Below are 25,317 nucleotides of genomic sequence, written 5' to 3' on the forward strand. Positions count from 1 at the left end.
TGGTGCATATGAGGGGGTGTTTGCCCAGCCCTGTGTCCCGGGCTGTCCTCCCTCCCCACACACACACACGAGAGCCTGGTGGTGTGTACGTGGAGGACGTCTCCAGAGCCATGAGCCTGCGTGTGCCAGGGTCTGAGTGTTTGCCCCAAGCCTCGTGTACCGGGCACTCCGTCCTTTCAGGTCATCTCCCTGTGTCACTGCTCGGGGTGCACTGGCGCTCCCGCGTGCCGCCTCCCTCGCTGCACTGTGCAGCCCGTGCCTTCGTTGTGCCTTTCCTCCTCCGCCGGGCGGCCCGGGCAGCGCCCTGGCCCTGGCTGGAGCGGGCGACGCGGCCGAGACCTGGCTGAGACCCGGGTCGCCCACCGCCGCCCAACTCCCCTCGGCAACTCGCGAGGGGGCGGCGCGGCAGTTCCCTCGCTCGCGCGGCCCGGCCCGGCCCCTTCTCCCTCGGGCACCGCCCCTCTCCGCGCCGCCTGTGAGTCAGGGCTTTGCCGGGCACGGGCGGCAGCCGCGGCCGGAGCGGGCTAGCAGCCTGCGCCGCGGGGACTCCATGGAGAAGGCGGCAGCGGTGAGCGAGGGCGGCGGCAGCAACAGCAGCAGCCGCAGCAGCAGCCGCCCCACGTCGGCGGGCTCGTCTCCCTCGTCCTCCTCCACCAGCCGCGGGCTGCCGGGCCGGGCGGCGGCCGCGGGGAAGCTGGATGGAGGCGGAGGCAGCAGCCCCGGCTCGGCGGCGGCCAGTCCGGGGGGCGCGCAGGCGCCCGGCGGCAGGCGGCGGGAGCCCGTGCTGGAAGGGACTCTCAGCAAATACACCAACCTCCTGCAGGGCTGGCAGAGCAGGTAAAGCGCCCGGCCGGCCCCCAACGGCACTGTAGGGCCGCGTCGTCCCACAGCGGGTGCCGCTTCTCGCCTCTGGCCGCCCCCAAGATGGTGCCCGGGCAGAGGCGCCGCCGCCCCGGCCCGACCCCTCCCCGGCCACTGCGGGCAGGTAGGCCGGGCTGTGCCGCCAGCCTTGGCCGAGAACAGACTCCCTCCCCCTCTGCGCCCTCTTTCCTTCGTTTTGCTTTACTTGTTTTCCCAGTGGAAGGAGCAGCTGGGCATAAGGGCGGGGCAGGGCGGCCGGAGCGGTGGCCCCCGGCGCAGCCGTCGCAGGTGCGGGCGGGGGCAGGGAAGTACTAATGCTGCCCATGCTGTTCTCCCGGCACTCTACTCTGTTAAGCTCCTGTTCTATCCCGTTCGTCTTCTCCGAAGTTATCTTAGATCCCAAAGGAATGGAAAACTATGAAAAATGCCATGCTTACGAATATTACTATTTACTTATTTTTTTTGCTGCGAGGTGGGACTGTGAAAACAGTTACCCGTGTGTGCAATATGATCTTTTCTATTGTTATGTCATTCCTGTTTGACAAGTCCCAATTTATGTTGATAAGGTGACAGGCCTAGGTCCTGCAATTTGTTGGGTGTGGACAGACTGATGTGCATCTGTGGAAGTCCTGAGGAAGGTCTGGTTTTGAATCTAGTGTCTCAGTGCAAATATTTTTAACTGAGTTGACGCCAGACTGTGGAATTAATAGCGCTGTATTGCGATCTGTTGAAATCAAGAGAGACAAATTCTTATTAGTGTTTTACTTTTTGTTATTTAACTTTGTCCTCTTAGTGGGTGGATGAACTCATCTTTTTAATGTAAGGCATCACAGTGGTGGTTTTGGAGAGGTGCAAATGTTATAGAGAGAACATTTACAGGACAAGTTGCAAACCTCTCCAAAAAACTTGAAAAACCAAAAATGATAGAATCATAGAATGGTAGGGGTTGGAAGGGACTTTTAGAGATCATCTAGTCCAACCCCACTGCAGAAAATAACCCACTCCAACCTACCAAACCCTGCCATTGCTTATATTGAGCCCAAGCAGTACGAACATGGGATCTTGATGTTCAGACTGTAATTATAAGTGACCAAGTTAAATTGTACAAATTGATGCTGTGATGCTGACTCGTGTGAGGCTAAATCAGTAGTAGGAGTACTGTAGCAGTACTTCCTGAAAAGTTTCAGCAGCTAACCTAATTCCATGTACTGGAGGGCACGCATGGATGTGCCAGCCATGAGTGATAATGAATACGTCTGATATGATTTGGATGCACACTCATCTCCATAAAACTAGACAGCATAGACACAGAGAAGACCCTTTAATGTCATTTGGTTCCTGTAGTTCTGTGCTATATACACGTTGGACTTATATCTGTTGATATGTGGAGTCCTGCTATAGTTCTGTTTAAAAACCAAAGAAACACATTTTGATACCTAAAATGTAGGATGAAAATGCATGACCGAAAATTAAAAGCCCACCCTTCCCCCCCCCCCCCCCCCGTGTTTTTCCTTCCTGATGCTTCTATCTCTTTTTGTAGAAACAGTAACTCTTTTTTACCCTGAGTGGATTTTAAGGGTTACTTTTGTGTAATTTGATGAAATTAAAAACCAGAGGACATTGCTTACAAATCTTTGGGTCTAGAATCGCCAGTTGTATTCAGGAACAGATTAAACCTTTGATAAGATTGAGAGCTATCTCCAAGAAACTTTTGTCTGAAAATATTATGGAAAAGATAAACATAGCTTAAACAGTTTAGCACTTGGTAATGAGTGTCTGTTTATTTTTAGCAATCTTTTTAAATGTTGCTTTATCATGCTTTTTGTTTTATTCTCTGTAAATCTATTTAAGCAAGTGATTTATGATGACTTGGAGCTTTTAGGATAAGTAACTTTTTTAGTTCCTTCACTTACTCCATTATCTTGATTATCTGTTGTTTGTGATGCGGAATCTGATACATGTTCAATCAGTTGAAACTTGAGGCCTACAAAAGCTGGCCTTGTATGACATCCAATAAATGGGTTTGATGTTGTCTGTTTGGCCTTCTGAATATTTGTTATGGAGTATGTTTTCTGAGAATTGGAACTCCGTCTCTGAGAGCTGGTGGCTTCATAGCTGGCACCTGCAAGTTGATCGAGAACGTATGAGTTACTGAATGATCATAGAAATTAGTTTTGAATTTGCTTCATCTACGAAAACAAAAGATTGTTTAACCTGTATGAATACAGCCTGATGGTGTGAATATAAATAAAATGGAAAAATAAAGCACAAACTGACAGAGTTCAGTGATTAAGGGTTTGGAATATTCTTTAAAGCTCCTTATCCATTAACCTAAATAATTTAAATGTATTTAATGTTAGCTTATGCCATGCGGTATTTGAGTTGAAAGGCTTTCCTAGATTATCCAACACTTACTGTGCAGAGTAGCCTCTACAAGTCTGAAGAAATTGTTGTCATTTGAATTAAAATAAATTAGTGCTACTTTTTTATCAGTTGTCTTTTAACAAGTGCATGCAAGATAGTCTTATTTTGGATGGGGCAACTGAATATGAATGCTGAAGCATAATTTCTTTCTTGGTGAATTTCTGGAGGTTTTTTGTTTATTATTAAAGAAATCTATTTGTTCTGCTCTAGCAGGTCAGGAATAACCTGATCTGGAAATGAGTGTGGTTATTCTTAACCTTTGTAACAAGCAGAAGGAAACATAACTTCTTTTTGATCGTTTTTTTTGAGGCAGTTTGTTAGTGTGAAAGGGCCTGGACATCTAGAGTGTCTTCACTGAAGTCTGTAACTTTCTGTGGATTTACACAGGTATGAATGCAGAGAGTGGAGCTTGCTTTGGCATAAAAGCACATGTGTCTGGCCTTAGACATCAAGGCATCTCACTGTCTTTACCATGAAATTAAAAATAATGATGTTCTCAGAATTGAACTACTCTTGTAAAGCATTTCTACTGGGATTTAATTGTTTATTGTGTATGGGAGGGTAGTAGCTTGTGTTTGGAAGTTATGGGGGTTTGAAGGACAAACATGTCTGCAGAATCATGTAATGCAAAAGCTATTTAGTGTGAATTAATTTTATGTTAATGAAGTACTTATTGCCTATGTTATTATTACCTTGTTCTTGAATAGATAGGTAAAATGGTGTAAAAGGTCTTAAAACTCTGTTTGCGCAGGGCACTGTGAGATTTAGCTGTGATCTGCCTCCCTCTCTTTTCCTTGACAGTGTGATCTGCCTCCCTCTCTTTTCCTTGACAGTGTTTTTAGTACCAGCACTTGTAGGGTTTTCTCCTGCAAATGTATGTAAGCCCCAGGATCATCTGCATTTGGGCTGGGGCTTAAATATGGATTTGTAGCAACAAGTGGAGCCCCAACTGAAAGATGTTGTTGCTTTTCTGAGCTGAACTGATCTGAGTAAATTGGTCTGTAGCCCAGGTGTTTTCTAAAGCATTACTTCGGCATATTCCTGTTTCCTCTCAGTTGAGAGAGAGATAATGTTATCATTGAATTTTACCTGATGTACTTTGCTTCAGCACCAGCAGACTTGAGGATTAGCTGCATACTGTGTATGTCAACAAAAAAAAATGTACTTTGGAGCAATTTTGAGAATTTTTGTACTCAGTCTCTTACTGGGCTTCTCAGTGGTGTGATGATCTCTTTGCTAGTTGCAGAGAACAGTTGCAATCTGACTGCTGGCACTACCAAAAGATCCTTATTTCCAGTGTCCCAAAGAGCAGCTAGGATACCATCAGAAGAACCATCAGACTTCAGTGCTAGTTTAGGGGCTGGCTTATTTGGCTCCCAGAGGTTATATTGCCGTTACAGGACAGTAGCTATTATGGGAGGGTTGTTTTCCAAGTATGTATACAAATATGTCAACACTATGCTGTAGCACCTAAAGAAAATCGTGTGTAATCATTTAAAAGTTGATATTGTTTTAAAATTTTTATATATATTTTGGAGAAAGAGATTGTGACCTCTTAGAAGGGGAGTCGATGAAGATGCTTCAAAAACCATAATAGTCCCCCTCTCCCTTCTTCTGAATTCACTAGTCTATCTTTTGCAGAATTTTGGGATTGACACATCTGCTTGTGGAGCTTTAGGGTAGTTAACACCTGTCACAGTTGCTAATTCTTTGATGATACCATTAAAGTTATTCCTGTTGATGCATTGTGGCCATTTTCCAGTGTAAAAAATAAGTAGATGGCTGTTGGACAACCTATACAACAATAGTTGTATAGATATACTAATATTACTACTGGAAAGGAAATGTCCTAGAGAAATAAATTGGTTTTGTGAAATAAACCATACCATCAGGAGTCTAACAGTAGACAGTGTTTATGAAGGAGAAAATAATCATAAGCTTGTTTAATGTTTGTGAAGTTTGCTGAGATGGGAATTTTTTGTGCTTTAATTGGAATAAAGTTAGCACGAACTCCTTCACTCTGTATTTTTTTTATAATACCTTCTGGGGTCTATCTGCAGAGTTTGGGAAGGGGACACTATACTTTAAGGAGTTGGAAATGCAACCTTCTCTCTTTTTTCTGTTGTTGGAAATCTACTTAAGGTTTGGAATCTTGATTATAATTTGTTAGAAATTGTGAAAACTTTGAATTTTGAAGGCATTCTATTAAAGATTTTACTTGCAAAATAGATTTTACTAGACATTGTGTTGTCCCTTGACATGTAGATTCTGTTTGTAGTAGGAAGCAAACGTAGAAAAGAGGAAAACTATTTTAAATGAGCATATTTTAGTTCTATTGGACAAATGAACAAGGTATTTAATGTACTGAACAATCAGTTGCTTATGTTATTGAAGTTAAGGTGTATGTCATTAGTTTCAAATAAACTTGGAATTTAAGATGTCTAAAAATCAGTTATTAGTAAGTTCTGTTTTAGATTCAGACACTAATCTTTTTTTCTTAATCCTGAAATCTATGTAGCAAAAGTAATCACATTAAAATGTAAGCTTTCTTTTTTTTTTCTCCTCTCCTTTCTTCACTTTTTACTGTTGAACCTTTTTCCCTGAATCGTTAATGTTCACTTAAAAAAACCCAACCAGACAAAAAATAATAATAAAAAGAAGATAGTATCATTATATGCATATCCCTAATTTCTTGGTAGGACAATTAGAACTTTGTTACACTTTTTCTAGTTAGTGGTGGATTAAACCTAACTGGTTTAATAATGAACAGATTGATTTACTTTGAATGGTTTTTTTTATTGCCTCTAAACAAGCTCTGATGGGAGAATAAGGAAGACTGTTCAAGAAAGAATTTAACAAGGTAGAAGGGAGGGTGGGAAATCCATCATTCTCTGCCCTTCAGTGATGCTTCAGGAACATTTGGAAGAAGATAACTTTGAACTTTAGGCTGAAACTGAAAAGTATGTTCTTCTAGTTAAGGAATTGGTTTGTGGTATGGAGATGTAGGTTCTTGTTGGAGAACCGCCATGGACATTTTGTTTGTCCCTAGGCAGGTAACCCAAGTTCTTTGTTCCTGCCTATGCAGAGAATAAATTAGTATAATGCATAATAATTGAATGCATAAGATGCTTGATTATAAAGAGGGATAAATCAAATGAGACTCCGGCACTTTCACTCAGGCAGTGTATTTGGGATTTGCAAGCACACTTCGTTGCTGAGCAGCGGTCTTGTACCCCAGGGAATGAAGTGACAGGCAAAATAGAACATGGTCTTCCTTTCACCCAGATGTCACACTTAGCTTTCAGACAGCGAAAAGAAGCTGTGCTTGGCACTAACACTGAAGCACACACTTACCCTTATCTGGGTTTTGTTATTACTAGCTCATTTTGCTGCTAGCTTTCTAGATGGTGATTTCTGCACTTAGCAACACAATGATAAATGTTGTTAGAGGCAGCACACATGCACTTACTTGCTCATTTAAAAAAACCCCACCAGTTTCTGAATATGGATTTTGCTCATGCAAGAGAAATGACAGTAAGTTGTTAAACTAAGTAATGTGCCTGGAGTCTTTTTATGACTATATAAGAAAAATATTAAAAAGATTTCCCCAGTCATTTTATGTTTAGAAACAATTGTTTAATAAGGAGAATGCATTTGGGCTTTAGCTACTAATATTCTTTGTTTTTCCTGATGTATTTAAAAGACTGAGCCTTCTAAGTGATGAGGATGTGAAAAATTGCCATAACTGTTGTTTTTAATGTAAAATTATATTCGTTAAAGATGTATTATTATGAATAATGAAACAAAAGTATTGAACTTGGTTCAACTAAATATGCTGAGTGTGTTTCTTTGGTCCTAATATATTTCCACAACTTTATTTTCATGTATCTTGGCATTGTGCTTTAGATCCTTTGTGTAAACCTTACTGAGGTGTTTGTTTACGTTTTGGAATCTAATCCAGGGAGGCAAAGTTTGCTGAGTATTTAATTGTTGCATATAAAAATGTTTCAGTAAATGCTATCTAAATACCACCACACTTCTCCTTCTGACGTGGCATTTAATTTGTAGGTAATTTAAAATTGAAGAATGCAAGTTTTTAAGTACCCAGTTCTGTAGCACAAGCTATAGAATTTGTTGTAGTTTCTATTGTACCTAGATTTATGTTTCTCTTTGGATATCTATCTGAGAATTTTTCTTCTTGATAGAGGATTCTTCATGATAACTATGTGAACAACTTGCTCATCTTTAATCACTTTCACTTTTCTCCAAATTTAATTATGCTGCTTGTGGATGAGACCGAAGATACCTCTTATCAAATTTAATTTTGATGTGCAGGGTTTTGTCTGTATTTGGAGTATCTAGACCAATGGAGTTTTCTTACTGCAAGTCAAATTTCCTAGCAATCTTAATAATCTGGGGGTTTTTTGTTATTATTTCAATGTTTTCCTTCACGTATAGACACCAGAACCGCATACCATTTCAGTTATGGTTGCACTGGGGATCAAATATAGAGGTAAATGCATCTCATTGCCTCCATCTCTATATTCCCAACTTAAAATGTTAAAATACCATTAGCTTTTTAGGTCTTCATCGTTTTGCTTTTGAAAACTAGGTCAGAAGTTTAACCGTTAGTCTGAGACCTCATGTTCCCTGGCACTGCCTGGACTCTCCAGAGAGGTATCTTCATACCCACACTCCTATTATTTCCTTACTTGCTTTGCTCAAGCTGTCGGTGGTGCAGCACCCTGGTGCTTGTCAGACCATTTTCTCCTCGTATCTGGTGTATTTCTTAATCCAGTAACATATGGTAAAGTACTATCAAAGTGAGTGCCAGAAGTGTCAAAATGAAGAGTAGCACTTAACTATCCTTTTTTTGGATGGCAAGGTGATGAATAGGAGTGCTGTGGGAACTGTCTATCCCTGCAGTATGCTCTCTTCATTGTTAGCATGTTTTTGAATACCCTCAGTGATACTTGTTGGGCTTTCTAATGGTGTATGCATGCCCATGCTTTTGAGGGAATAAAAATGATAGTTGATTATTTGTTTACAGAATACAATAATTAAAAATATGGTTAAGGAAACAGATTATTAGTTGGAAGAATTACCTGGACAAAATAATCAGTAGATTTTTCTTACTCTGAATTTTTGTGTCAGTGCTTTTCCAGGTAAATCTGCTGCCCTGGAATTACCACTTTTTTGTCACTAGCTGTATGATTTTATGTTGACAGTAGTGGAATGCACACTGCTTGCTAATAATAGCCTATTTTCATGTCATCAGCAATCTTTATAGAATTTTTTTTCCCCCATCTAGGTCATTGCTAAGCACCGCAAAGCCAAGAACTGATTGCTAAGGAGCCCTATGAGAAATTTACTCACTCAAAAGATCCTAATTTAGTTACGAGTCTAGCTCCATCTTTTAACTGTTAATCAATGCATTTAATGTGTCTTGTTCATTTTTTTAATTGTACTTAAAACTCAATACTGACTGCATTAAAACATTACTTCATTACTGTTAATATTGTGAAGCCAACTTGTGATATCACAAACCTAGCAGTTTTTCGAGATTTATTTTTTTAAATAAATGCATAATGATTAATGTGAATTGTTTTGCATTAAATATCATAGACTCATAGAATGGTAGGGTTGGAAGGGCCTTTAGAAGTCATCTAGTCCAACCCCCCCTGCAGAAGCAGGTTCACCTAGATCAGGTTGCATAGGAACATGTCCAGGCGGGTCTTGAAGACCTCCAAGGAAGGAGCCTCCACTGCCAGGGCTCCCTCACCCTCACAGTGAAATAGTTTTTTCTTATGTTTAAGTGGAACTTTTTGTGTTCCAGCTTCATCCCATTACCCCTTGTCCTGTTGCTAGATACAATAGAAAAAAGGGATGTCCCAACCTCCTGACACCCACCATGGGGATATTTGTAAATATTAATAAGATCACCCCTCAGTCTCCTCCAGACTAAAAAGCCTCAGTTCCCACAGCCTTTCCTTGTATGAAAGATGTTCCAGTCCCCTGATGATCTTGGTGGCACTGTGCTGGACTCTCTCCAGAAGTTCTCCGTTCGTCTTGAGCTGAGGAGCCCATAACTATTTAAAAATGTACTGTATCAGCTGTTATATTATTTTGTTGAGTGTTGGATAGGCTGAGAGGCCTATGCAATTAACTAGGTTGTATAGTTTTCTTCAGTTTGGGAACTGTCTAATTGTTTTTGATGGAAAGAAGCTGGATATACCAAGTATTGATGAACTTAAGCGTTTTGAATCATTCATGCTATGCTTGATGAAATAATTTTATTGGTAATATCTTTCAGACAAAATTACAATTTAAAATTTGGAGTACTGTTCTGCAAAATGAAAAACAGCTTCATTGATCTGTGGTATTAATTGCTGTATGCTTGTTTGGGGACCCTTTGTCAGGTTAAATGCAGTTTGTATTGTGTATCTCTTACAGTGCACTCAGTCAAGAGCATTGTACAGCATTTGCAGGTGGCTTAAGTATTTGGCTGAGAAGACCTTAGGTGGTCAGTTGGATGATTGTATGTTAAAATCCCACATTTAATATTTTTCTGTAGTTTCAAATAAGTTACTACTACAAATTCATATATATCAAGTACATATTTCTCTGTGACCGAGGCAATGGCTTTTCCATTACACAGTGTTTCAGAGACTAGCTGTTGCAGTATTAAGAGTTGCACCTTGTATAGTGTGCCTTTCATCAGATACCCAAGACTTATTATTGAATAAGTCAATGATTATTTGATTTGCTTGAGAACGGACTTGGAAGACAGTTAAGAATTATGATGAGATAACTTGTGTCATTCGGTAGTATATTTAAAAGTTAAAGGGAGTAAGTAAATATAAGTTGGGAATCTCTGTCGATAAAGCATTTACTTTGTATCCAGATTCGTGAGCCACATTGCCACTTAATATTGATTGTTACGTCTTTCAGTGAGATGGGATGATGCTTTTATGTAAGGGCAACATACGCACTGTGGGGAAATCTATGCACTGTAGACAAGAGTGGAATGTTTAACCTCATAAGGAAAGGACTATGTTCTAGCTTTGGAGAATGGAGAAAACCTTACTAGTAAAAGGAGAACAGTTCAAGCGAATGCAGGCAAGACCAGGCATTCTGCTGTTATTCTCCTTAAATTTATAGAATTAAAAAGTAAAACAAACGAGAGAAGAGGAGCCAGTTTCTTGTATGTTGCTGTTATTTGGAGTTTGCAGGCTATTGCAGAGTTGTATCAGATTTCTCTGCACTGCTTTTATCACACTCATAGAATAAAGAATTTTGTAATGAAAAAGATACCCAAGTGTAGGCAAGGTGGAGAAGCAAAAAGTGTTATTTTTTACTGCAAGCAGTTGGGCATTTTGCAGTGGCACAAAAGCCTCTCCTAAGGGTCATGTTTTGCTTTGAGGACTGAGGGGTTTTTTTTTGTGGATTTTTCTGTGCTTTATCACAGTAAGCTTTTCATAGACACTCCTGCTCTTGAAAACAGAGTAAAGATCTCTCTTCTTCTCTCAGCTGGGAGGTTTACCTTCCACACTATAAGGTGTCATGTGGGTTTTGACTTTTCCTGGTGTTTTATGTTACCTGGTTAAGTAGGCTTCAGTTTTGTGTCAGTTGGGTTCATGTGTCAAACTTTCTCTTGTTTTTATTATGCAAGTGCAGGAAAAGGGTTATTTCATAATAGAACCACGGAGAAAAGAAGAATGATCGTAGAGGTTTAGAAAAGCAGTTAAAGCCATTGGAGGAAGACAGAGGGAAAGGGAAGAAACAGAGGAGAGAAGGAAGTAGATCCTGAACTGATGACAGCACAAGGATAGAACTTTACTGCTTTTTAAATAAACCTAAAAAGTAGTCTGGAAATCGTATAACATGAATTGAGAATGAAGTCTTCAAAATACAACTGGGATAATTTGCTCATGTTCATTAATTTTAATATTGCCATTAAGAATGACCCACAAGAAATTAGAGAGGAGATTAGTATTTTCTAGATTGCAAAATGTATAGTGCAATGAGTGAGGATTTTTCTGGTTTTGCTTTTTTCCCTCCACCACCTTCTGTAGCAGAGCTCATTTCAAGCTAGTAGATGACTGATGTGAAATAGCAGCCAGAGGAAGCTACTGACAGTGTCCACCTGGATATATATTAACGTGCCAGACTTACCTGTACCCTTTTAAGCACAATATTGTTTATGTGTGAATTCAAGCATATGTGGTGATGAAACTGTTTGCCAGTTAAAGGTTATAAGTGTTATTTCTTCAATTTTGGTTAAAAGAACAAAGATTTGTATTTTTGTATTACAGTGTGTTTAGAAATACATATATAAAGCAGTAATCTGGTTCGTAAAGGTCTTTGGAAGTATTTGTTGCTCACAAATCTAAATATGCTTTCTTCAGAAGCATCATGGCTAATACTGTACATATCTCACAACATATTGATGAAACCACCCTCTCATGGACTCTGTGGACTCAATACATATGTTTCTAAGAAACAGTGTTGACAAGATACTTTGTTGTGAGGATGACTGTGTATCAACACAGACCAAACATGGAAATTTAAACTTCTCATTTCAATCAATGGATTGGTAGTCCTAAGATTAAAGGCAAGGAAAACCCTATTAAACTGTAAAGTATCAGCACAGCAGGCTAAAGAGTTCCAGCTATCCTAAGATGATGCAGCATGTAAGAAAGATACGGTTTCTGCAAAGCTTTATTTCAACTAGCTGGAGTGGAGAACAAATGGAAGTGAGCCAGCATGCTGCTCTTACAAACAAGATTCTTACTTTCTAGATTGTATTTCCTTCCATATGATGAGTAAGCAAAGTACTGTATGGTCTTGGATACATTAATTCTTTCCTACCAGGATCTTTTAGACTATGGATTAAAAAAAATATTTAAAAAAATCAAAAGCTTAGAAGAAGCAGCAGAAAGACGTAAAATTGAGAACTCAAAAATTCTCCAGAGCAAAACCTTAACTTGTGTTCTGCATTTTTTTTTCTTCTGTGTAAATATATGTAAAAAATATACATGCAGCTCTCAAAAAAATGTCATTACTGTGACATAGGTGAGTTTTCAGCCCCTTGGATGTGAGAGTGGAATGAGTATTACTTGTTGAACAGGTTCTGTCAGTGAAATGATACTTTAAATGAAAGTTGCAGTTGGGAGAAATGCCAACATTCAGGTGGTCTGATTTGAGAACCTAGATGATAACTTATCTGTGTTTTGAAAGTGAAAAGAAACAGTACAGTAAAAACACAGAACAAGTTCAAAACCAAATCTTTTATTCAGTCAACTTGCTCAAAAATTCCAGTCCAAACAGATGTGTTCAGATTTGTCTGCTAAAAAGTATCTGGTAGTCCATGCATTCAGTTAGAATATATCATAATAATTTATGTCTAAGACAAATATAGAGACTATGCCCTCATTGAATTACATTAGTAGTACAGTGTGGAATGATGGAGGAATGAAGAATTGGTTTGAGAGCTGCTGTCTCCTGACATCATGTATATGTCTTCCTCTACCTGGAAATTACCTTTGAAATTTGAAATGTTTCTTTTGCAGGTGGCAGTCAGGTCTTGTTATTATGTATTTCTTCCACATAAATGGTACGATTAATGTGCATATGTACAAAAGTAAAAAATATAGACAGTTTGTGTTGACATTATAACTCTGATGACTTAGATTGGTGAAGACAAGCACACTTCAGATGAAAAGGTGTTTCAAACTATTACTTGTCCATTTTATTAGTAAATTTATTAATATTTGGAACACAGCATAATCTGTTAAGGAAAAAAAGCCGGTGGTGAGCTTACGTCCTTGTCAGTGTTGCAATACATTATTCAGTAGAAATAAAATACTTACTAATACTAAGTTGTAGCGCAACTGTTGTATTTTTTAAACTTTTAGCATATTTTATGGTAATAGTGTTTTCATTAAAAAGTTTTATTTTTCATCTGGGAATACCATAGGTACTTCACAAAATTTGAATAGGCCTCTGATATGGTTCTACCGAGGACAGAAGAAGTGGTACTTGATCTCTAAGCATGTCTTCCCTCATTAAATCATTGCCAGGTGTAATATATATGTTTTTCTTTACATGGTGTAAAACTGAGTTCCACAAGTTGCTTTCTTTGATTACAAGGTGATTTTCAAGCATAACCATTAGTCTTTCAGTTTACAGGAATGTTACTGTGTCTAGAAGTTTTTTTTATTCCTTGATGTTTTTAGCTGCAGACAAAAAATAAAAATCTGAAGAGTTGTTAGCTCCCAGCAATGGTTCTTGCTGAGGATAGGGCATTGCAAAATAAGGATGAGCTATGAAGGTCTGGCAAGAAGTCAGTGAACTGTGATAAAACCTCTATAAAACTTTGCTGACTCAAAGCAGCTAATTGAAAATTTATGCTATAATATCCCTTGATGGGATGTGGTTATGCCTTGAACATCATTGGATTGCATTATTGTAATGCATTACTGTCTGTGTCTTTCTCTTGATAGGTTCTTGTTCTTAAACAGTTGACTTCAAAAAGCAGCTTCTGAATATTGAAAAGATGTCAACTTGAAGTCTACTTGATCTAAAAATAAACAAGAAGTAGTTTGGGGTATACTTGGAACTTTTTCTGCCATTTTTTAAACACATAATGATTATATTAACTTCTTATATTTGCCAGTCAATAATATAATATATAATAAGAAAAAGAATATTCTTACATAGTACAGTAAGCTTATGTTTAAAGGAAGTAGAGAAATCTAATGAAATTCACCAAGGGCAAGTGTAGAGTCTTGCATATGGGAAAGAATCACCCCATGTACCAGTACAGGTTGGGGAATGAACTCCTAGAGAACAGTGTAGGGGAAAGAGACCTGGGGGTGCTGGTGGGCAGCAGGATGAGCATGAGCCAGCAATGTGCCCTCATGGCCAAGAAGGCCAGTGGCATCCTGGAGTGTATTAGAAGGGCTGTCGAGAGAGGTTCTCCTCCACCTCTACTCTGCCCTCTTGAGACCACATCTGGAATATTGTGTCCAGTTCTGGGCCCCTCAGTTCAAGAAATACAGGGAGCTGCTGGAGAGAGTTCAGCACAAGGCCACCAAGATGATGAAGGGAGTGGAGCATCTCCCTTATGGTGAAACGCTGAGGGAGCTGGGGCTGTTTGGCTTGGAGGAGGCTGAGGGGAGACCTCATTAATGTTTATAAACACGTAAAGGGTGGGTGTCAGGAGGATGGAGCCAGGCTGTTCTCAGTGATGTCCAATGATAGGACAAGGGCCGACCAGTAAAAGCTGGAACATCAGAGGTTCTGAAGAAATACCAGGAATAATTTCTTCACTGTGAGGGTGAGGGAGCACTGGAACAGGCTGCCCCAGATGTGTTGTGGACTCTCCTTCTCTGGAGACATTCAAAACCCACCTGAATGAGTTCCTCTGTGACCTACTCTAGGTGGCACTGCTCTGACAGGGAGATTGGACTAGATGATCTTTTGAGGTCCTTTCCAACCCTTTTGATTCTGTGTGTGTGATAAGCAGCATGTAATGTAGGAATCTAGAGCTCTGGAATCAGGGAAATAGCTGACATACCAGAAGGCTGTGCTGCCATTTGACGAGACCTGGACAGACTGGAGAGTTGTGTGGGGAGAAATCTAATGAAATTCAATAAGGGCAAGTGTAGAGCCTTCCATCTGGGAAAGAATAACCCCATGATAGGTTGTGTAGTCTCCTCTGGAGACATTCAAAGCCCACCTGGACTATTTCCTGTGTGACCTACTCTAGGTAGTCCTGCTCTGGCAGGGGAGTTGGACTAGATGATCTTTCGAAGTCCTTTCCAACCCTTAAGATTCTGTGATTCTGTAATGCAGTTGCTTCCTGTTTTAGAAGATCTCTTTGTAAAAATTCCATGGATTTATTTTAAATTGACTGTGCAATCATGTGGTCCTTCCATATCCAATCTTCCGTTGCCAGTGGATGTCTTAAGGCATTTCCATAATTCCATATTATGTTTGTAAAAACTACAGCTATGATTGATGCAAGTCCTGTCTAGTTAAGTCTATGTATACCTTTTATTTTATACTTAACAGGCGTTATACAGTATATCTGCAACTGTTCCACACCCAGTGAGGAAGACAGTTTAATATATCAGATAAATTAATCGTCAGGGAGATAGTGAAATGCAAAGGATTTGGAGGTTGCTGGTAAAATGTGTTGTTCATATTTTTGTTTTCTTTTTTTTTTTCTTTCTCTCTTGTGTGTGAGGGCACCTTATTATAAACATCCCTTTGAGACTTATTTCAGGATATCCTCCTCTTCTTCCAAGTCCCAAATTATACTAGTAAGCAAAGCTTGGTAATTTTCCCCACAAGGGACAGCTGGAGCACCTGATGGTTCTGTCTAGCTGGATCTCTTTGCTTCTGGATGAGAAAAACATAATCGGAGACTGGAATGCAGGGGTATTGGACTAGATGATCTCTACAACCCTACCATTCTACGATTCTATGATTCTATGAACTTTAATGCTTTGTTTTTCTTCTGTCATGAAATAACTTGCTAAAAGGGCTGTTAGTTTCTCCCCCCCACTTGTTATATTTTGATAGTAAAAACCCTAGCAAAAATGTAGTTATGCTGGAAAAATCATGGCTTCACTGCTACTCTTATCCTTTTTTAATTAAGGTACTAATTTAGACTTGACAGTCATAAGGAGTCACGTGAACAGCCAGTGTCTTGAATCAAAGCTCTCAGATGTGAGTACAAACATGTGAATCAGTTTCAGACAGTAAGCAGTTGATAACCTGTCAGTTATGACAGCCTTTTTTAGCTGCTCTGTACGTCACAGGGAGTCAGAGGTTCAAATAGCAAGTTTCATTCTGCAGCTTTCCAGTAATCCAGTGCTTTTCCAGCCTTTATGTCCTTGCATGCCCTGTGCTGCTTACAGGACGTGGGTGGTTGATATCTGTGTTTTGGGATACTCTATAGTGTTGTGTTGTAGTGTTTTTTTGCTGTCTGGCATTGATGACTGCCTGCAGGCCTGTGCATGTGCGGCTCTTCATGGTCTGGGGTTTATCTGTTTGCTGCTAGGCACAACTGCAAAGGATAGGTTGCAGGTAGGGTATAATGTTCCTCATTAGTGTGGTGGTTCAAATGTAACTGGCCAAAAGAAATCCTGTAACATATACTGTATTTTTGCTATGCCGTAGACTAAAAAGGCTGGTAGATTGTTCAAACCTAGGCAGAGCTCGTGGCTCTCTGTACATGGCACACTATGCTCCTGTCAACGTGGGAAATGTATTGGAAATTGTCTCACTGGTCATGACCTTTTGTAGAGAGGTCAAGTGATTGTGAAAGCTGATAGGACACTTAGATGGCTGCTCCATGGGCAGAGGTTCTCGTGGGAGTCCCCAAGTTGAGGCATGAGCTGTGGGAAATAGGTGGACCTTCAAAGCAGACTGTAGCAGCTTACAGCTGTTAGCTTGTGACTTAGGTTCTTGTCTTTTCTCTGTGCTAGTTCTTGAGGAAAAAGGCTGAACAGATGCCAGAGATAGTCTTGCGTGTTCTTGCACTGAACAAATAGGTTGATAGTTGAATATAAAGCTTTTCTGTAGGATCAGATAAATGATATGAATCCACCTGCCCTCCTTCCTATGTTTTAAGGATCTTTCTCCCATTTATTTGATCTTGCTTTTGATACTGTGTAGGAAGTGTAGAAGGAGTAGTGCTATAGGAGATGGACTGAAGAGAAGAAAACATTTGAAAGTAAGGAGATCAGATATGAGAATGTTACACTTGCCAAAAATTAAAGATAGATGAACCGTAACCACGTCTTCTAGAGAGGAGGCTAAAGATACAAAGCCTTTTTGGGTTTTGTTCCTCTTGAGCTTAAAAATTGACTTTCCAGAAGTGACACTTGAACAGATTGAAGACAAGAGGCGTGGAATAGGTGTCTCAACTGAGGGAGCTGAAAAGCTTAACAGAACTGTCAGTAGTAGAGAAAGCAGCTGGTATAGGAAAAAATACCGTGCGGTTTCTCACAGATTGCTTATTTGACATGGTGTCAGGACATCAGGAACAGATGTCTGGGAGACTGAAAATACGTACTCTAATCATGTTGAGTATTAACTTTTGGTAAATAACTCCTTCAACTGGATTTAATTATTGAAATATTGAATTGTGTGCTTTTAAAAATAAAAATGTGATAATTATGAGACTGTAACTTAGTTCTGGAAATGCAAAAACTACTATATCTCTGCCTTGGCAGTTAATTTATTGATTTTCTCCATTTCTGTGCTTACCTTTTTGATTGGTTAGTTTGTTTTCTTTCCTAATAACATTGTCATCTATTAGATACTTGGACTAATTATGATGGCTGTCTTCTGTTTTAAAAAGTGTTCTTATACTTAGGAGTTTATTCTGCCCCTCTCCTACCCCTTTTTCTGTATGCATTTCAGAGGTTCAGTTAAGATGTGGCATGTTTATACTGTTAAAGCACTGAATGACCTCCTCACATCTTTCCTTTTAGGGGAAAGAAGTTCTGTTTCTTGAAATCCTTGCTACTGAATTTATTATTGAATTTTTATTTGTTTGTTTTGCATAATTTTCTGCTCTGTCATTGTATCAGACTGCATTGTAGGCAAACTGGCTCTTGCAGTTCTAACAGCAAGTGGGGAGGGCTTACTAGAGAAGTCTAAGGAAACGCTTAAAATTATTTCTGGCATTTTAGTCTGTTGTTAAGCATTTTTTTCCTCCAAGTATATTTAGATTGAGGGATTTAATTTTTTTTTTTTTCAATTCTTTTATCATACTGTCTGCTTGTCACTGCTCAGAATAAAATGAAAAGCAGAGAGTGTGCCTTGTCAAACGCTGCACCACTGTGAGTACTGAGGAGTATGGTTAAGGCAGGTAGTAGGGTACCGAAGAGCAGTGGAGAGCAGGAGTGACTTTCACATGCCAAATCTCTGTTAGAAAACGGGACTTGCACTTTCCGCTGTTTGAAGTGAAAAACTTCTTTACATTATTTTCTTTGGAGAAATAGTAAGTTTTTAGAAATAGCTGTTAAAAAAATGTATTTCCATAACTGCAATTCTCAGTTGGGATTAACCTTTCATTTGGGATTTTTTCCCCTGTTTTTTTTTTTTAGCATTTCTGATTATAATTTGAATATCTCAGATACAATGAAAGAGAAGAGTTATTTTGTTGGGGAAGGGGAGGGGGAATAATGGCATAGATTCTGAAGCCCTCAAATGATATCTTGTCTGTTTGAGATGCCAGATAATAAAGAAAACTACATACAAGTGGTTAAATAGAGAAGTACTTAAAACAGCATTGATTTTTACCATAATTAGGGACAAGCAAGAAAGGTAGAAGGAAGAGCTTTTTGAACTGCACTTGAAGTAAAGAAAATAAATTTGAAGTCATTATTGAAGAGAACTTAGTGCAATAGAGTGATTCTGCTTGCTTCTGATTTTTGAAGCTGAAGACTTATGGTTACTGAAGGAAAACATATTGTTTATAAATGATAGTTGAAATGGTTACGCTGTAACGACTTGATTTTTCTTTCTTCCAAATCTCCCTGTAGCATTTTATTGTTATCACTATGGAGGTTCATGAGGATGTTTGTAATGGAGCCTAAATGTTCAGGCACTAAAAAAAAGATATGGGGTTCTGTTTGGTTCTAGAACCGTTAAACTTCAAGTTTACTAGAAATCTCACTTATTGATGTTATTTCCTATCACATGGAAAAAAGTGTGGTATTTTGCTGTATTGAATGCTGGTTTTACCAGAAAAAGAAGAGCACAAATCTGACTTGAGAGAATCTATAAAATCTGAAGTTGAACTAGCAGCAGACTCCAAGAGGTGTTTTATTTGTCTCATTAAGTTAATTCATTGTTCCATGGTGTGATCTTCTACAGGCGGTTGATTCTGCTTCATACCACTGATGAACAGTAATTTTGTCAGCATGCTTAGAAGAACTTGATTTTGCTATCATGTTTTCATTATTGGCATTATTTCTTCAATTTCAGTGTACTAGTTTGTTGCAGAAGTGGAGAATTTAAACTTTCACAGCCATTGGTTCATACTTGTTCATAGCTCAAGTTCATAATTTCAGTTAAGGCAAAGGAGCTCTTTTTTATTTGTGTGGGAGGGTGGATTAGAACAGCAATTTCTGAATTGCTTTTATAACTGGCATGGTTGTAAGTATAGGAATAACAACATAAATTATGTTAGACTTAAAAAGCTACTAGTGAGTTTGCACATTTTTGTAGAGCAGATTGATTGCTTTTATGTTAAGAATTATGTCATTTTATTTGATGTACTTGCCAGCTGATCAGCCAGTATGACCCTGGTCAGTACTTCAGTAAGTTCTAACAGTAAGATCAGTAAGGTCCAACAAGGGATTTGACAGAATGTGTGCAATGTGAGAGGCTCCTGAAAAATAACTTTTTTTTTGTAATTTTAAAATGGAAATTGATGTGGTACTGAGAGCAGTGGAAACTAATTTGGTAGAACTGCTGGTACTGAGTTGTGCGTATTGTTCTTGCTGTTTCCTTTGACCTAGATTTGTATTAGTAAAGTTGTGATTAGTGTGGAAAAGGCTATGTTTTCATTTTGGGAGAAAGTTGTTGCACATAATTGCATAAAAGCTTACTTTCCAGGAGTTTGGAGTAGCTGCAAATTGGTAATAAAGCAGCAAGTGAGCTGCTCTTGTGTGCTGGACAGGCTGTTAAGTCAGAACTGCTGTGTACGATGACTAACATCTGTGACCTTGTCGTGGATAACTGGAATGCACTTGTCACACAAGAGAGGACCAGCAGTGTGTTTTATTGAGATAAAATAATGATTTGATAGAGTTCAATAAATTCAATGGAATTTCGTAAAGTTTAAAAGTGGTTTTAAGAAGACTCAATAAGTTTGATGACAAAGTTCACATTATTCATTACTACATGAAACAAACATACAAAGGAAAATTGAACTGGAATCAAGTTAAAGTGATTCAAATAGAGACTGGAAACAAAAAGAGTTAGGGAGGCTGTCCTGTTGAGTCATGAGGTTCAGAGTGAACCATCTTGCTTTCTAACTCCTTATGGAGCCTAGGTACAGCTGGATCCAATCTTAGTCTCAGGCTTGGACAATGGTTTATGTCTAATAGAATTAGACATAATATTGTAATTAGAATTACAATAATGAGTAGCTACATGGATTAGTACTGTCTCATTAATATTAATCCAGTATACCATTGACTACTTACTGAGGATCTGTCACAGATAAGACATCTCTTCACCTTGGGTAAGGATGGATCTCTTAGTTTCAAGAAAGGAATTGCAAACCTTGAGAGGCATCCCTGCACAAGGGGAGAGTTACCTGGTGTGCAGTCCAGCTGTAGTTCAGGGAGAACTACAACTGGGCCCATCCTGATGGCAGTATTTATACAGTGAAGTACTTATCTGTACTATTGACTAGCAGCTGAAGTAGATGTCTTGACTTTATCTCTGCTGTCTTGTTCTGTACTTCGATTTTCTTGCACTTTTGGGTTTTGAAACCACCTTTTGAAATATTTTTCCAAGACATCTTTGCTCCTTTGAATGTGAGCTAGGAGCATTCCAGCTCACAGGTTCCCCACAGGACATAAGACCTGTTACTCCTTAGTTATCTCAAAGTATGGCTGGGGGTCAAGTGTATCCATAACAGACTTACAACTGAAAATATCCGCCTGTGTTTGTCATACAGCGCTTTTAGCTGCAGAGGAAACGAGTCTTTCTCCCACTGGATGGATGACACTGCCAAATTCCTCTTCTACCTAAAGACTGACTTAGCTGCCTTACTCTTTAGCTGGCTGCTGCAACTCTTACTGTATAGGTTATACTGAGATGCAGAGTACTGCTACAGGCCAGTGATGAGAACAAAGAGTGAAGATGGTAGAACAGTAGTTCTGTTGTGATGCCAAATAGAGGAAGGCTATTTCAGCTGAACAAGGTTTTTAAAGTGCAAATCAGCAATTCTTCCTTGAGGAAATTATAACTGATTTTTGCATATGCTTTCTAAAGGCAGTTTCTTTTAAACTTTTTTACATCAACATAACTGGGCAATTTATTGGGATTTTGAGGGGAACAATTGCTGTTTATTTTGCACCATTGCTGTGGACTGGGCTGTAAATGTGCAAGATATTTTATTTCTATAAGTAAGTAATTGAGAGATTGAAAGACTTGTATCTGATGGCTAACTTTTTTTTTTTTGGGCTTGATTTTAATGTATTGATCATAAAAGAAATGGATGTATTGAGAAATAGCAGAGATACTTCATGTGTTTTCTTCTGTAAAGTGGTTCAGGAATGGAACTGTTCACATAGGGTGCAAATAATTGTAAGAAAGTGTCTGTGCAGATTTCCAAAGTCTTCATCCATGGAAATGTATCAAATGTAAATCAGGTTAAATATAACTTTTGGAAGAGTTCTAGCTTCCCGAGGAATGTCATGTTCTTCAGAGTCTCATATCTGTAACTTGCATGGAATTAAATATCTCTGACTTTCTTCCAAATAACAATGTTGGAGAAGCAGATTAGGAGAAGAAAATGTAAAAGCTATTGCATAGCTAAGAGGAGAAAATGAAGATAGCTTATTTCTCTTTGTAGACTTCTGCAATGACTTAGCAGTTAAAAATTGTTCTGCATATTCCAGTTGTTGTTTGCTGATATAATTAGAATGAATGTATTTTGTGGTTTGGATCAAGTTGGTAGATGGTGTCTGAAATAACCTCATTTGCTTTCCTGGTAGCTTCTCCCAACTATTTTCATCAGATCAGAAGATCAGCCACTGTTTCACCTTCTTGCTGATGAATGGGGGAGACTTTCTCCCAACTGCTGTTCCTTCTGTATTTTTTTTCTCCTGGTTTAGCAGACTGAATTATGAGCACTAGAGAGGGCCTAAGTTACAGTTCAATTGTTGTGATGGGTTGTGACGGTGCAGCAGTGAATGAAGGACGGAAGAGAAGCGGTGCTAAGCCCTAAGTTTGGACGAGTTTTTACAGTCAGCTAAGCTGTAGATATTTGGTGATGTTGACTGTATTGTGTTTTGTGAAGAAAATCTAAGATGTGTAAATGCAACCCCCCCCTTGGCGATAACCCTAGTATGCCAGTTTCTGAGGGAGAGGGAAGTGATCATTTGTCTCAGTTAATATTTAATCGAGTGCTGTTTGTGATCACTCAAGTACCACTCATGCTTCTTCCTCACTCATACAACCATTGTAGTAGAGGTTGAGAGTGTCATCAGCTGCTGTTGTTCATAATGTGGCATAGTGGTACACTTATCATCTGCATTCACTCCATCAGTTTTAGTTTACTGAGCACAGGACTTTGTTAGCATTTGTTGTTTGCTGCTCTGCAGGGATGATGATCTCGGGACGTGAAGTGGAGGGGCAACAGACAACTGGAAGACATAGCAGCTTCTCCTGCCACAGCATGCATTAGTGACACTTGTGATTTGGAGCCTGCAGGTATTGGGTAATAAGTGTGACTTCTAACATCTGTCAGAAGTTTTTCAATATTTGGAATACAAAAATATGTTCTGAGAAAGCAGACACAAGAGATTGAATGCGTTTACAGATTTATTTAGATTCCTGTGTACTTTTATTTCCCTGCTTGCTCTACGTGAATGATTTTTTGTTTATTTCAATTTATTTTTTGTCGTGTGGTAGTATCTCTGGCACATCACTCTTCCAGGAAGACTAGGGAACTAATATTTCTAGGCTAGTATGATTGGAGGAGAGCATCCTAGGTGTGTATCATACATCACAAAGAAGCAAAGAGGGTACTTTTTCTGCTTGCTCGTCTCCTTTAAGCATAGAAGTAGTTTTGGACACAGCTTGCCTTAGAATGTTAAATGTACACAGTATAGAATATTTGAATTTCAACTTCTAGGTTTACTTGTTGCATATACATAGATTTTTATATTAGCAGGTAGTAAGACAAAAGTAAAGAATATAGTATAAAAGAGAAATGAATGAGAAAAAATAGTACTGTGGTTATTCCTCTGTAATTGAAAACTAAAACTCCAAACCTCAAACCATATACCATCACGATACTTAGTAGTGCTGGAAATAAAAAAGACCAAATACGAGTAAGAGAAGCATCAGCATTATTCTTTTCTGGTTTATCCCTGACGATAAATACAACAAAGCATTATGTTATTGAAATAGCTCTCAGAGGCTATGGTTTGATGAGATTTCTTAGACTGAATTAAGAGCATGTTGTCAACATAAGAGAGGCGACCTCCTTGCCTCCTCCTCACTGCTTCTCACTTGCTCTTGTTATGTCATGACTCTGATATCCTGTTGATCACACGGTAATGGAAATGAGCTCACTAAAATGGCAGAAAAATAACCTGGCCAAAAAAAGAGGAAAGAAAATATTAAACTAACTATATCTTGGGTGTTGATACCTTTCTTGTGGAGTACTCCAGCTACATCTTTGATGCTTCCAGCTTGTGCTTGCTTAATCTATTGAAACTACGGAGCCATCAGGAGAAAGCGTAATGCTTTGTGTAGTTTAAGTGAATAATATGGATACACTGTCAAAGTGTGGTCTGATGTTATCTTTTCTGTTGGTCACCTAATAAGCCTTGGAAGAATTAACCAACTAATTATTTTCTTTATGTTCAAGATGTTTACGAACTGATTTTAGTCAGAAGCAGGAAAAATCTCAGTCTTCACTAACCTAATAATTGGACATATAGTCCAGTGCAAGAGAGTGCTCAGTGCTCAGGGTGGTGGTTGAGAGTCTAACTAGTTAAGTGATTTATTCTTGACTGTAATGTCAAATGATTCTTGAGATTTTTGTTTACTTAGCTTTAGGCAAATTAACCGAAAACCTTTCAGGATGACAAACTGTGCTGCTTGTCTACTCCTTTATTTCCTCCACTTCATTCCCTCTGTAAATTGTCCTTCACTTGTTGGCAGCAGAATAGATTCGAGGTTCTGTCTCCATAAACAGTGATGTGTGACTCTTTTATTTTCAGCAACATTTTTCTATTGAAACTTTTTGGTTAGTGACAACTTTTGAAGTATCCCATCTAACCTTTTATATTTCATGTTTAATAATTAAAAATGAGAGAAGAGATAAGTAACAGTGAAGACAGATCAGTGATTTAGCTATTTTGTTCAATAATGACTGTGTACAAAATAGTGCAGATTTTTTAGCATGTAACTTAAAATTCAGTTGCATGATTTAAGATACCTTTCCTCTGACTTTGGAGATTTTACAATCTGTCTTAAAGCAACCTTGGTTTCCAGTAAGTGGTAAAAATACATTGGAAGGAACTCCAGTGGCCAGTTTGCTTTCATTCATGTTTAATAATTTCTATTTCCATGCAGGTCGACTGCCTGAAATCCCTTGACTTATCACTGCAGGCTGTTACTGTTATGTATGGGACCATATTCACCTGTGAGGAACAGACTCATTAGGGTTCACATACATAGATAATTTCACTGGCTTTTAAGCTGAAGCCTAAATATTTCAGTCTGTGATAACAGACTTCTTTTGTCTGTGTAATTGACTCAAGATATGGCTTGAATTATATTCCTCATTTTCTGCTCTCTCATTGTTAATTTGAGCAAAAAGCAGCACTTAAACTAGCTAAAGTACAGCTACTCTAGTTGAAGCTAGAGTAGTCTTGTAATTTGAGCTGCTTCTACTTTAGTCAGTTTTGTAGTCTGGTTACCTGAACAGTTTGCCTCATATTCTTACCTGGAGGTGTCTGGGCCATTGCTTGGTTTGCCATCCAGCAATAGTCTCTTCATCAGCTTCAGTATTTGTGCAATTGTTCAGGGACACTCTCTGCACCTTTTGTTTGTTTCATTAATTTGAGTCTCTGAAAATCCTAGCTGAAAATTGGGTCTGGCATAAAAAACTCAGGATCGTATTGGTTGTCTCATAGATGAGCACTATTCTGTGTACAGTCAGTAATTCTTGGCAGCGAGATACGCCAATAAGAGGGAAATGATACAAGAGTTTAGAATGGGACTAGTGGAAGATATTGTATAGTAGACACAGAA

The 25,317-nt window shown here is 38.9% G+C and overlaps 1 protein-coding gene across 1 annotated transcript in view; it reads left to right on the forward strand.

Moving 5' to 3' along the window:
- The first annotated feature begins 505 nt into the window (after positions 1-505).
- OSBPL10 (oxysterol binding protein like 10) overlaps positions 506-25,317 on the forward strand; it is a 120,910-nt gene continuing 96,098 nt past the window's right edge. Inside the window, exon 1 of the mRNA XM_061997028.1 lies at positions 506-837. Coding sequence (XP_061853012.1) covers positions 551-837 — 287 coding nt within the window. The 5' untranslated portion in view covers positions 506-550. The remainder of the gene's footprint in view (positions 838-25,317) is intronic.

Source organism: Colius striatus, chromosome 5, assembly GCF_028858725.1.
Source record: "Colius striatus isolate bColStr4 chromosome 5, bColStr4.1.hap1, whole genome shotgun sequence".
Lineage (NCBI taxonomy): Eukaryota > Metazoa > Chordata > Aves > Coliiformes > Coliidae > Colius > Colius striatus.